Below are 14,708 nucleotides of genomic sequence, written 5' to 3'. Positions count from 1 at the left end.
CAAAGCCCTGTGCTGCCTAACACCCTCATCAAACCTAGTCGCCACAGTCGCCATCACTTACAATAAGATTATAACGTGGCAGTTTTTCCAATTCAAGGTAATTCATATTATTAACAGTTTTACACATGTCATTAATAACGTTTCCATTAAACAATTGTCATAAACATATACGTCCCGTAAAATAAAATGTGAATACACCTGTTTATTTCATATATTTCAGTTGTTACTGTATTGAAAATAATGTTCAATATATGAGGCATTGCTTATTGGTTCAAATACTGTTTCCTATTAAAATCTTGAGATTTTGCCTCAAAAGTCATTGGTTTAAATCCTATTTTAGTCAATTGTTCTTTGTTACATCCGAAATCATTTATGTAGAGTTTATATAACATTAAATCTAATGGACATGGGGACGGGCAAAATGTGTTATCTGCCACAATAATTGTGATTTGTCAGAATTATTAACTGTATTTTATCATAAACATCACGACAAACCCACAAAATCAACTGAAATTATTTGAACTGAAGTAATTATCAAAATACATGTATTTACAATAAGATGCATTTTGGTTCATCAGGATCCGTTCCCATTATCACCCTTTGCAGCCTGATGTTATTGCAGTAAGAAATGTAGGCTACAGATCTATAAGACTTGATCTTGCCAGGGCCCAATTTCATAGAGCTGCTTAAGCGAAAAAATCACTGCTTAGTAAAATCAGATTACCGGCCAAGACTCCACTCAACTGTTATACTAAGTAAACAACAGCTAACTATCAGTCACAAGCAATGTATATGTCATGAAATTTTGTCCAGTAAAATGTGTAAAATAAGCAAGCTACTTTCGTGCTTAATGAAATTAGCTAAGAGGCTTTTATCTCCACACATACAGTTTTCAGGATTTGTCATCTGTGCAAAAAACACCCACGATTTCAAACTTTAAAAACACCCATTATATACCTTTGAACTAAAACAATTATCACACAAACCCCCAACAGTTGCATTTCCATTAATATCAGAGTATAATAATTAGTCCATTAAAGGTGTTGATAAACAATCTCAATCTCATTGATGGTAGATAATAGTATAATGCACACACTGTCTTTATTTATAAATGTTTCAATTAAAAAGTTGGTCATAAACATAATTAAAATGTCACCTCTTGTTAAAAAATGAAAAGACTCAAATTTGATATTTATTTTAGTGGAGATACAACCGTTACTTAACAAACTGAATCCCCACAACACCACATTAAACCTAGTTTCCTAAGTACTGATTGGTTGGCCTACTGATCATCAATCAACAAAATATTTTAGTGGGTTTTCAAAAGCAAAACAAATTGTTTTTTACAATGTCATTGAAGATAAATGTTCTTGATTTTGGGTAAAAATGATTTGATGTATTACTCATTATGGAGGTGACTATTGACAAGTCATAGGTCCTTTTTGCATATCTGCCTCTAGTAGATATCCAACGTCATGGCGTGCATTCTGGAGAAGCTCTGCTACTAACAGACTTTCATCATGACTGACAACATGGCATTCTTTAAGACCTTCAAAATCAACATCAAATAAATTGGATTTCATATTATGGCATGCGTTACAGCAATACACCTGGCTCATCGTGAAAACAGAAAAACAAGTTTTGGCCGTTTGGAACGCATGCGTAAAACACCGTGGGTAAAAGTTTTTGGCACTTTGCGAAAAATGCAAAAAGCTGGAACACTCATTACTTGGCACTGTGCTAGCTGTGACAAAAAAGTTTTTAGCTCTTTGAGAAAATTGCAATTCCAAGTTCTTGTGGTTTGTTTCTTTCACCATCTTATCATATTCAAGAAACTAGACAGCTTTTAGGTCAATAATTTAGTAAATTAAAACCAGCATTTTTGTGTCCATTCATGAAATTGCAGAGGATGTGTTCAACCATGAAACAAGAGGATAGGCCCCCTATATTAAGTTCTTTGTTCTTAAAGACAGGGCAAAATAAATGATTGTTTACCTTTAATAAGGCACTGCCTTACAGCTTCAGCTTCATATTGAAATCCAACAATGTTTTCAAAAAGAAAGGTAGCCTTCGTTTTAGGAAGTGGAAAGTCCAGCACATTTGTGGTTCCTTTTTTTGTAGTCACCTCCAATTGAGTCGGGCACCAAAACGGATTTTTAATCTAACGGAAAAACATGATTGACTAAGCGAGGCAAATTGGGGTCAGGAAATAAACAGTAGCACTGTATGAAGATATATGCCAGTACCAGTGGCATCACTAGACTTTTGTTGATTTTTTTCTGAAATTTGGCTATAGCAAGAAGGGAGGGCTTATGCCTGGACAATGAGATCCCTGTGACTTGGTGACTGTCCTGTAGGCAATTATGGGTTCTTCCTGTACAGTAACTTGAAGTTGATCTGATATGTAAAGAACTGTTTTTTCGAATAGGAGGGCAGAAGTGAAAGGTAGAAAGTAACAACAAAAGAAACTTTTTCCTTGAAACTCGCTTGTACTTCCAGTGAATGGTGGATAAATCAGAATCATTAGATTAGATTGACTGAGTCTGAGGGCCTGGCAGGCTGGTTGAGGGGAGATGGTGATGTTTATCTGTGTGTTTAAAGGAACACATTGCCTTGGATCGGTCGAATTGGTCTTTGGAAAGCGTTTGTAACCATTTGTTATAAATTGCATGTGATTGGAAAGATATTTAAAAAGTAGAATATAATGATATCCACACAAGTATCACTCGAAATTGCCTGGTTTTCCTTTTACTTTGCGAACTAACACGGTCTGCCATTTATGGGAGTCAAATAAATGGCTGACCGGTTTGTCAAGGAGGTGATTGTAACCATGATGATTGTAATGCTACATTTTGATAATTCAGTGGAATAGATATTTGATTTATCTTTGTAGGTCAATAGAACATCTTGCCTAGTTATGCCAAGGGGGTTGGCGAGCAGGGTGCACAAATTAATACAAACTAAAACATTTTAAAATAAACAGCCAGATGGTTGATGAATAAAATTGGGATGCCAACCCATGTTTTTTTAATTGATACACGAGGGGAGGAAATGTGCTGGCTTATATTTAAATTCTGAGATTTTAGATAATTACTTTGATTTATCGGTTGTGCATTTTTATGGTCGGAATCATGTCAATACAACTGTTAAGCTGGTGCCATTCTGCATCACAACTAGAGAGTTTTCTATACTGCTTATTTTCAGAACAGCAGGCTTTAGAGAGAGCCCCACCACCTTTCATCGCTAATTTGGTTCGGTTTTTGACTTACTTGCAAAACAGAAACTTTGCAGACAACGCCCCCCTTCAATTCATAGTGTTTAAAACTGACCTTTATGCATCCTTGAGTTCCTCTTATTTCCATATCATTGTCCAGAAACTGAGAGATACTGCAAGTCAGGGATGCCATAGCTTTATTTGGAAACAGCATAGTTGTCACAGTAGTCTCATCCACACCTACAAAAAGACAATGGATGTCTATAGTGTTTTGACATGTTGGTGAACCTTGGGTTTTTAAAAACAATGCTTTTAATGTTTGAAAGAATAAATCAGGAAAGAATATTACAAGTAGGCCTGCTAGTCCAGTGCAAGTGGAATTATTTTCACTATAATACTATTCACAACATTTTTAAACAAGGGAGTGTCTATAATAATTGTTGATAAGTGCATGATTCAATTTATCAACGTTGTCTCTGAAGTCAGAAAATGTGGATTAAGCAGTGAACAATCTGTGATGTTTCTTCTTATAACACTAATAGCAAAAAGGTTGTGCAATTGACTGACCAGTTGAACCACAGCGCACATTAGGCATGGAGTGAGTCGCAAGTTGTCCAGCTAGCAATCAACTTTGTTTTCTTCAAGTACGCGCGAGTGGAAATATGAAAAATGTAGCCATCTGCGTCCCATATCCAACTCAGAACACTGAAGCGCTATATTTTTCTGTATTTCACTCGCGCTTGTGTGATATTTTATATTATCTTCAAGTACACGCTAATCCTCAAATCAGATTTGCAGAATGGAGTGGTGATAAAAACCTATATTGCATGGCTAATATCACTACCTGCGGTTTGTGTGTTCTAAGTCATGCGCCAAGTTTGCTTGAAGATAAATACATTTTCACACGCGCGCTCGTGGAAATACAAATATAGTGCGTCTGCGTCCCATATCCAACGAGGCCGAACGGCCTTCGGCCTCGTTGGATATGGGACGCAGAACCGCTATATTTTTTTGTATTCCACTCGCGCTTGTGTGATAAGTTGTAATGTCCATAGCTAGCGATCAACTTTGATGTTATTCTCATAAGCCTTTTTGAGATATGGCGGACACAATGCTACAACACTATAAAAAGGTTTAGGTAAATTTGTCTGTATACACACAATCCAAACAGTGCAAAATATAGTTAAAATAAAACACTGTAAGTGTGATTTTAGGAATTGTCCCACATCCCCTGAAATGAGGAAGGAAATAAACAAACAAAGCAGTAAACATGATAGGAAGGTATCAATGATATTGGTATACTGTTAGGCATTGGGAATTATATTTGTAGTAAGATAGCGCTTACTGCAAATAGTTTAGAGTTTACAAAAGAAAAAAGATAATAACAAACCGAAAAATATGTACATGTAGTTTAGTGCAGGAACGTGTTTGGACCCACCCCCTTTATATGAGCCATCCCTTACAGTGAGATAGTTTGTTGGGATCAAGAGCTGAGTAAACATACAGACATTGAACAGACATAATTTTCTTTAGATAAGAGTTTCATGTATGAATTGCTTGCTAGTATCCAGAATGTACAATTTTGTACTTCTTTTGTATTCCTTTTTATGGTGTGAATACTGGTTACTCTTCACTATGTTGCAATGCCATGGTCAGCGGTTACTCCTAGGGGTTAAACATTCTAATATTTACTGGTTACTCTTCACTATGTTGCAATGCCATGGTCAGCGGTTACTCCTAGGGGTTAAACATTCTAATATTTACTGGTTACTCTTCACTATGTTGCAATGCCATGGTCAGCGGTTACTCCTAGGGGTTAAACATTCTAATATTTACTGGTTACTCTTCACTATGTTGCAATGCCATGGTCAGCGGTTACTCCTAGGGGTTAAACATTCTAATATTTACTGGTTACTCTTCACTATGTTGCAATGCCATGGTCAGCGGTTACTCCTAGGGGTTAAACATTCTAATATTTACTGGTTACTCTTCACTATGTTGCAATGCCATGGTCAGCGGTTACTCCTAGGGGTTAAACATTCTAATATTTACTGGTTACTCCTCACTATGTTGCAATGCCATGGTCAGCGGTTACTCCTAGGGGTTAAACATTCTAATATTTACTGGTTACTCTTCACTATGTTGCAATGCCATGGTCAGCGGTTACTCCTGGGGGTTAAACATTCTAATATTTACTGGTTACTCTTCACTATGTTGCAATGCCATGGTCAGCGGTTACTCCTGGGGGTTAAACATTCTAATATTTACTGGTTACTCTTCACTATGTTGCAATGCCATGGTCAGCGGTTACTCCTAGGGGTTAAACATTCTAATATTTACTGGTTACTCTTCACTATGTTGCAATGCCATGGTCAGCGGTTACTCCTAGGGGTTAAACATTCTAATATTTACTGGTTACTCTTCACTATGTTGCAATGCCATGGTCAGCGGTTACTCCTGGGGGTTAAACATTCTAATATTTACTGGTTACTCTTCACTTTGTTGCAATGCCATGGTCAGCGGTTACTCCTGGGGGTTAAACATTCTAATATTTACTGGTTACTCTTCACTATGTTGCAATGCCATGGTCAGCGGTTACTCCTAGGGGGTTAAACATTCTAATATTTACTGGTTACTCTTCACTATGTTGCAATGCCATGGTCAGCGGTTACTCCTAGGGGGTTAAACATTCTAATATTTACTGGTTACTCTTCACTATGTTGCAATGCCATGGTCAGCGGTTACTCCTGGGGGTTAAACATTCTAATATTTACTGGTTACTCTTCACTATGTTGCAATGCCATGGTCAGCGGTTACTCCTAGGGGTTAAACATTCTAATATTTACTGGTTACTCTTCACTATGTTGCAATGCCATGGTCAGCGGTTACTCCTAGGGGTTAAACATTCTAATATTTACTGGTTACTCCTCACTATGTTGCAATGCCATGGTCAGCGGTTACTCCTGGGGGTTAAACATTCTAATATTTACTGGTTACTCTTCACTATGTTGCAATGCCATGGTCAGCGGTTACTCCTGGGGGTTAAACATTCTAATATTTACTGGTTACTCTTCACTATGTTGCAATGCCATGGTCAGCGGTTACTCCTGGGGGTTAAACATTCTAATATTTACTGGTTACTCTTCACTATGTTGCAATGCCATGGTCAGCGGTTACTCCTAGGGGTTAAACATTCTAATATTTACTGGTTACTCTTCACTATGTTGCAATGCCATGGTCAGCGGTTACTCCTGGGGGTTAAACATTCTAATATTTACTGGTTACTCTTCACTATGTTGCAATGCCATGGTCAGCGGTTACTCCTAGGGGTTAAACATTCTAATATTTACTGGTTACTCTTCACTATGTTGCAATGCCATGGTCAGCGGTTACTCCTAGGGGTTAAACATTCTAATATTTACTGGTTACTCTTCACTATGTTGCAATGCCATGGTCAGCGGTTACTCCTAGGGGTTAAACATTCTAATATTTACTGGTTACTCTTCACTATGTTGCAATGCCATGGTCAGCGGTTACTCCTAGGGGTTAAACATTCTAATATTTACTGGTTACTCTTCACTATGTTGCAATGCCATGGTCAGCGGTTACTCCTAGGGGTTAAACATTCTAATATTTACTGGTTACTCTTCACTATGTTGCAATGCCATGGTCAGCGGTTACTCCTGGGGGTTAAACATTCTAATATTTACTGGTTACTCTTCACTATGTTGCAATGCCATGGTCAGGGGTTACTCCTAGGGGTTAAACATTCTAATATTTACTGGTTACTCTTCACTATGTTGCAATGCCATGGTCAGCGGTTACTCCTAGGGGTTAAACATTCTAATATTTACTGGTTACTCTTCACTATGTTGCAATGCCATGGTCAGCGGTTACTCCTAGGGGTTAAACATTCTAATATTTACTGGTTACTCTTCACTATGTTGCAATGCCATGGTCAGCGGTTACTCCTGGGGGTTAAACATTCTAATATTTACTGGTTACTCTTCACTATGTTGCAATGCCATGGTCAGCGGTTACTCCTAGGGGTTAAACATTCTAATATTTACTGGTTACTCTTCACTATGTTGCAATGCCATGGTCAGCGGTTACTCCTGGGGGTTAAACATTCTAATATTTACTGGTTACTCTTCACTATGTTGCAATGCCATGGTCAGCGGTTACTCCTAGGGGTTAAACATTCTAATATTTACTGGTTACTCTTTACTATGTTGCAATGCCATGGTCAGCGGTTACTCCTAGGGGTTAAACATTCTAATATTTACGTTACCTGCTTTGGGTTTTTGCCAAACTTGCAAACAATAAACATGTACAAAGAGTATGTACATAATCAGTACACATAAAGATAGGGTATACTTTTGGCAATAATTGTCAAAACCAGTATCATCACTTGGTAAATTCCAATAAATGCATAAAATAATCAACTTGTGCAACTGAAGGCTCAATTGGTCATCAAAGTTGCACCAAAACGAAGAAAAAAACACCCTTGCAGAGAATTATTTCCTTTATGATGCTTGAAGACTGCAACCTTTCTAAGGTTAAAATGTTTGGGTGAAAAATTACTTCTCTCTCCTAAACTACTCTTCAAATCATTTAAGGGTGTAGTTTGTCACAATGTTTTATAGTATGCCGTTCTCTAGTGCTCTTTACCAAGTGAATTCTTATTAATTTTTAGAGTAGTATTAAACCAGAGGTATACCATCCCTTTAACTGTGTAAAACCACTTGTTACTACAATTTAGACTTTGTTCAACAACATCAAGATATTTTGGTGATACGCAAACTAAATCAACTAGGCTAACTAGAGCTCAATCCAAAAAAGCAGCAGGTATGACACATTTATGTTTGGTCTACAGTCAAACAGTCAACAACCAACAACAATGAACGACATACTTCAAGATTTTAAACACGAGTAGATGACATTCGTTATTTTAAATATGTCACCATGAAGTATTCTTTTAAAAAGCTTGTAGAATAGATTGCACAATTTTTGACAACACATTTACTGTAGGCCTACATGTATCACAACAAAGCACAATAAATGTATGTAAGTCTCCACTTTGGGCCAAAAGTTGTGTGACTTATGACATTATCATTCACAAAAGTACACATAACCTAAAGTTGTCATGTAGGAACAAAGCTCAATGTAAGAAATAATTAAATGGGTACAATTTATGATGATGGTTGAATATGATAATTAGCAACTTATGGAGCTTCAGAAGTTACACAACAGAGTATCTTGCCTGTCAGGTTTAGAGAAATTAAGCAACAGTCTACAGTTTTACATGGATGGGAAAGGGTTTGCTAGCTGTTTGATAGTATACACATATTGATTGCTTCGAGTGCTATGGTTAAAACTACGACTCCCGAGGTGATCCCTTGAGCGTTCCGCAGCCAAGGGAAAATGGAACGGTCCCGGATCACCGAGGGAGTCGTAGTTTTAACCATAGCACGAGTTATAGCAGTCAATATTTGTTTTATAACACCCCAACAGACTATTTATCATCCTCGTACACATAACGTTCGTACACGCGTTTCAGATACACAGATGCAAAACTGATTGGGTTCGAGGTGGGTAAAAAGACGTCTGGGTACTGCACGTCATGTGATAGTCGTCGGACTATCACATGGCCAACGATGCACTATCCAACGGCCGCCGTTGTAATCTAGTAAAACTAAGACTTACCATGTGACGCACTCTAAACCAATGAAAAGGCAGAATATTTGTTAGGGGTACTATAATTCTGACTAACCTGAATCAGTTAAGAAACCTTTGGTGCTGCTAGACAGTGGAGGAGTGCCGAATACCAACAAAGTCATCTGATAAAGATACACTCCAATGTCCAACAGGCCTCCCCCTCCATACTCTACATAGAACAACAATTTGGGGGGGGGAATTCAAATTGTTAAAATAAAAATGCAGAAGTAACCAGGTTTGAGAGTGCTTTAATTGTTGATAGCTTCCAGTGTATTCAACTCTTGGGAACCAGTTGCAGTCCTGCACAAGGTTTTGACTGAAATACCTTGATAACTGTCAGAGAAATAAAACTCCCACTCAATCCCTCATCCACAAAGACCAACAAAGAGTAATGATTCTCAACCATAACAAGAATGTACTGTGTGAGAAACCGCTTGGGTTCAACAAGAGAGAAGTTCAAGAAATAATTGATCTTGCCAAAGAAAAAGATGTCTTCTAAGTTCATATAGGTTGAAAACTGCATCACAATTTTCTTATAGTTCCCATGAATTTAAAGACCTGCTTGAACGAATATGTCAAGTCGTAAACTTTGCTGAAATTCACTCAAAATGTTTTCAAAGAAGAGGGAAATCGAGTCATACGACTATAAAAAGATTTCAATTGTGTAAAAAAACTATCATTTTGAATGCCCTTATCCAGGGCTTTTTGGAGAGATTTGCGAAAAGCCCTGTTACGTAATCACTCTCAAAACGTCATCTCTGGGAGCTCCAATTTGTAAAGCCGCTTTGTTGCAGCGTGGAGGCATAACAAAGCAAGCTCCCGGAGATGACGTCAGCAGCATTGTCCTTTGACGTGCGCTCTCAACGGCAGAAGTGTTTTTAGTTTTTCAAAACCTTTCGGTTGGGGCCTGATTTTTTAATCGATAATTACCAAAAATTCAGAAGTGTACACATATCAAAATTACATTAAAATGGTGAACAAGTGCATTATAAACAAGTTAAAATACCATTTCCGTTGAAAACATTCCGCTCAGGTAGCTGTTTAATAGATGTTAACTTTGCATCAGCACTAAAAAACACTGTTTTTGTTTTACCCAGATGTTTTTAGCACTCAGTACTTGTGTTCAACATTTGGTGATAAAGTGCATCGGGGTGGGGGTGCATCTGGGGGGGGGGGGGGGGGGGAGTGTATCCAAGATGTAACAAATTTGTCCTTAACAGCAATACATTTTTTCCAGTCAAAATGACACATGTACTATACATTAATGGCATTAAACAAAACTTTCTCTAGAAGTAAGACTTGAACTCTGAAATGCATAAACTTGAAACTGTTATAAGCGGTAATTTCACCACATTAAGTTATGATAAGATGACATTTGATACCTTTAAGATGGACTCTCTCTTGAACCATGGGTAGTCCAAAGGTTCCACTAACCATCTTAATTTGTCCGATATGATTGGCAGCAAGAAGCTCTTGAAGCTTGACAATAGCCGGGAAGAAACGAGTCCACAACCCCTGTTTGTACAGAGATCCAAAGGTTAAGGCATCATTACTCACAAGAAAATATCATTAAAAACAATTAAAGGATTTATATCAAGAACTTCTCTGATATCACCTAAAGAGTCATTAACAAATAAATATGATATTATTAGGATAGCTTTGGGTTGCTAGTTTACTGGTAAGCCCTGCATAGTTTAAAGATCTGCATTCTTCAAAACATGTTTGGAAAAAAGAAAGAGAAAAAAAAGAAAAAAACCCAGCTCAGTCCAATTGAGACAGGAATTGTTATGTGCCAAAATTGTTCCACGAGCATGACCCTGAAATCAATTGCACACATTTTCAGGGAAAATTCCTGTCAAGCTTTTTGGACTTGAATTAGACAGTGCAAATCTCATATGTAATACCACCCCTGGAAAATACCCAGGAAATAGCAACTTTCTAAGAAACATGTTAACAACCCTGAGTAGGGTTAAATGAGACAATCCCTGAGAAATAAGTGATATGAGCCCAGGAAGTAATTAAGATGGCAGCCTAGCTGAAATTGTATATAAAGCATTAGCTTTGTCATGCACAAAGATGCTATGAAACATATGAATTATTATGACATTGAGACCCAGGGAAAACTTAAAAATAAAAAACTTAAGTACAGGTACTTTTCTTATCATTACTAAAATCGATTGACATACCTCCATGAAGAAGACATCTTTTTCTTTGGCAAGATCAATTATTTCTTGAACCTCTCTCTTGTTGAGCCCAAGCGGTTTCTCACACAGTACATTCTTGCCATGGTTGAGAAACAGTTGGCATAAGGGTAGATGGGTTTGATTTATTGAACCAATGTACACAATATCTATAAAGGAAGAAAAGACACAAAACAAAGTACATTTACCAACAACAGTATCTATTATACTGATGCATAATACATTTGGTCATCACTCAATTCAATCAATGGCAATAACAACCTTTTGGATAGTAACTTCATAACCCTCATACGCTACAACAATCTAATGTTTCTCTCATCCAATAACCTACCTACATTAGTATCTCTTGCTAAGGCTTCATAACCCTCTTGCTACAACAATCTAATGTTTCTCTCATCCAATAACCTACCTACATTAGTATCTCTTGCTAAGGCTTCATAACCCTCTTGCTACAACAATCTAATGTTTCTCTCATCCAATAACCTACCTACATTAGTAACTCTTGCAAAGGCTTCATAACCCTCTTGCTACAACAATCTAATGTTTCTCTCATCCAATAACCTACCTACATTAGTATCTCTTGCTACCCTCATATGCTACGGCAATCTGATGTTTCTCTCATCCAATAACCTACCTACATTAGTATCTCTTGCTAAGGCTTCATAACCCTCTTGCTACAACAATCTGATGTTTCTCTCATCCAATAACCTACCTACATTAGTATCTCTTGCTAAGGCTTCATAACCCTCTTGCTACAACAATCTGATGTTTCTCTCATCCAATAACCTACCTACATTAGTATCTCTTGCTAAGGCTTCATAACCCTCTTGCTACAACAATCTGATGTTTCTCTCATCCAATAACCTACCTACATTAGTATCTCTTGCTATTAGGCTTCATAACCCTCTTGCTACAACAATCTAATGTTTCTCTCATCCAATAACCTACCTACATTAGTATCTCTTGCTAAGGCTTCATAACCCTCAAAAGCTACAATAACCTGATGTTTCTCTCATCCAATAACCTACCTACATTAGTATCTCTTGCTAAGGCTTCATAACCCTCAAAAGCTACAATAATCTAATGTTTCTCTCATCCAATAACCTACCTACATTAGTATCTCTTGCTAAGGCTTCATAACCCTCTTGCTACAACAATCTGATGTTTCTCTCATCCAATAACTTACCTACATTAGTATCTCTTGCTAAGGCTTCATAACCCTCTTGCTACAACAATCTAATGTTTCTCTCATCCAATAACCTACCTACATTAGTATCTCTTGCTAAGGCTTCATAACCCTCATATGCTACGGCAATCTGATGTTTCTCTGCAAACTTGTTGGCCTTCTCCTTTGACCTTGCAGCAATGGCCACCACTTCATGGTCTTCTGAAGGCAGGGAACTCAGAGCTGACACAAAGTTATTACTGATATTCCCTGCTGAACAGATTCCCCAACGTAGTTTCATTCTAAAACTAAAAGAAGAAACAAATACCAAACATCCTGAGTCTGTATGTTTGGTGGGATTGAAAGTATGCACTGATTTACATTTTTACACAGCCTTCAAAAGTTGTCCAAAACATAAAAAGTAACTTACCAATTGTAAAATACTTGTTTAGATGTAAATAAATTAAAATACATCTTTTGAAATGTTTAAAAACAACTTTGTCAAAGATTAGTGATAATTGTTAAATCTTCCTTTGTAAAATAGTGGGCAACCACATTCAACTGCACATAGTAATTATGTGACTTGACTAATTTTATAGCCCTTTTTTAGCTTGAGCAAATGCTCAAACTGCTTGTTTGAAGCCCTGCAGAAAAAAAATGTATATTTAAAACAACCAACACAGTTTTTCCTGGAGCTGTGGCTTTCGAAAAGGCCATTCTCATTTTGTTCTCTCCTAAATTAATTTGAACATTTCTGACTATTTTTCCAGTACATTCAGTTTGATTCACCCTTTATGGGGTTTGACCTTTGACCTTAAGAAAACTTGGCTGGGCCCAATAACTTTTTTAAATTCCTTCTTCATTAAAAATTGATTCAATATAGATAAGACTGAAAATGTTAGCCTTCAAACAATTAAGACATTTTTTAACCATCCCTGTTGCTTTATTTGTGAAAATGAAACTCTGTATGATTGGAACTTGGAGTTGCACCAGAGGGTAAATTTAATGTTGGATGTGACGAATTTCATGGCATTGATTATTCCTAGTGCCATTTTATTGAGCTACATGTTGTGTGTATGTTACACTAAGGAGCGGCCTAAATGTGTGATAACTAGTCTATATTGATGGACACCTGGACACAATTAATAATAATAATAATAACAGTATTTATAAAGCGCCAAATTGCCAAAGGATACAAGGCGCTGAACATTGCTAACAAAAGAACCGGAGGAATTCACTTCACATTTGACCTTGTAGTGTTGATCTTGACCTGTATTGCATTAACATTGGGGTTTTCCTAGTTCTCTGTCAAACCTAAGTTGGTACAGTCGATGGTTATTGCTGTTTTAAAATGCAGTTTCTTTTTTGCTTTAATTTAAATGAAGTTGCCAATCCAGTCGAAACTGGTGTAGTGTGAAGAACTTCAACACCAGTACACGCTCCTACGACTAGACCCAGTCGGTAGTTTATTGGGGCGCTGGTGCACTGTTCTTGTTTATCTGTGTCGTCAACGTCAACTACTATAAAACTATGGTTAGAGCAAGGAAATTGTTCTTTAAAAAGAAAGAGAGTCATCCCAATGAGGTGTACTAAACATTAATTAATTAATTGGTTATTGTTGGTACGTAGCCTACCCCCCCCCCCCCCCCCGTGTAGTAAGTAATAATTATAAAACCGTTATAAAAAGTATACTGATTGAAAACTATACCTTGAGTCCGAATTGCGCTGTGATTAAGCAAGCAACAGGTAGGCAGGTGCTGTAGCTACACTAGAGAACCAACATTTATAATGTGATCACACATCGCCAGTGCATAATGCTGCCAGTGCTACACCAGTGACATAGACCCGTATTCAACTAACGCCCACATGATCGTCAGTGCGGAACGCCCTCTCTATATCACGCGCTGTCTGTTTACTTTGCTGGATGATACTTTTTGCTGGGTGTGTGCACCGGAGTCACACGTCCATCACACATCAGACATCGACCATACGGCGACAAGGTAACGAAAATCTGGGTCGGGCACCTCTAGCTGTCTATGCCATCAGCTATGGGATGTGATTTTTAGTTCTGCCACATTACCTTTTTCCACAGCAGTTCATCCCTAGTAGAATGACATCCCCCTCAGTAGAAGGACATTATAGATTGACGCCCTAGTAGAATGACATCAGTAGAATGACATAATAGATTGACGCCCTAGTAGAATGACATAATAGATTGACGCCCTAGTAGAATGACATCCCCCTCAGTAGAATGGCATAATAGATTGACGCCCTAGTAGAATAACATCCCCCTCAGTAGAATGACATAATAGACTGACGCCCTAGTGACATCTCCACTAGAGTGACACGCCCAGAATGACATCTGCATGACACAGTAGAATGACATAATAGATTGACGCCCTAGTAGAAT

General features: G+C 37.6%; 1 protein-coding gene across 2 annotated transcripts; it reads right to left on the bottom strand.

Annotated features, from left to right (window-relative positions):
• Positions 1–763: 763 nt before the first annotated feature.
• On the bottom strand, positions 764–14,182 carry LOC117295431 (trans-1,2-dihydrobenzene-1,2-diol dehydrogenase-like). Of its 2 annotated transcripts, XM_033778084.1 has the most exons (8): positions 14,007–14,182; positions 12,398–12,606; positions 11,119–11,282; positions 10,315–10,447; positions 8,988–9,101; positions 3,330–3,454; positions 1,996–2,161; positions 764–1,549 (listed from the first exon to the last, which is right to left on the bottom strand). In XM_033778084.1, the coding sequence occupies exons 2-8, from the start codon at positions 12,597–12,599 to the stop codon at positions 1,419–1,421; spliced, it is 1,035 nt and encodes a 344-aa protein (XP_033633975.1). In that variant the 5' UTR covers positions 12,600–12,606; positions 14,007–14,182; the 3' UTR covers positions 764–1,418. The 2 variants fall into 2 exon arrangements, with proteins under 2 accessions (XP_033633975.1, XP_033633976.1); XM_033778085.1 differs by lacking the exon at positions 8,988–9,101.
• Between the last annotated feature and the right edge of the window lie 526 nt (positions 14,183–14,708).

The sequence above is a fragment of the Asterias rubens genome, chromosome 10 (assembly GCF_902459465.1).
Source record: "Asterias rubens chromosome 10, eAstRub1.3, whole genome shotgun sequence".
In the NCBI taxonomy this organism is placed as follows: Eukaryota; Metazoa; Echinodermata; class Asteroidea; order Forcipulatida; family Asteriidae; genus Asterias; species Asterias rubens.
Note: the sequence above shows the minus strand (reverse complement) of the source record. Positions and strands in the feature narration are given on the sequence as shown.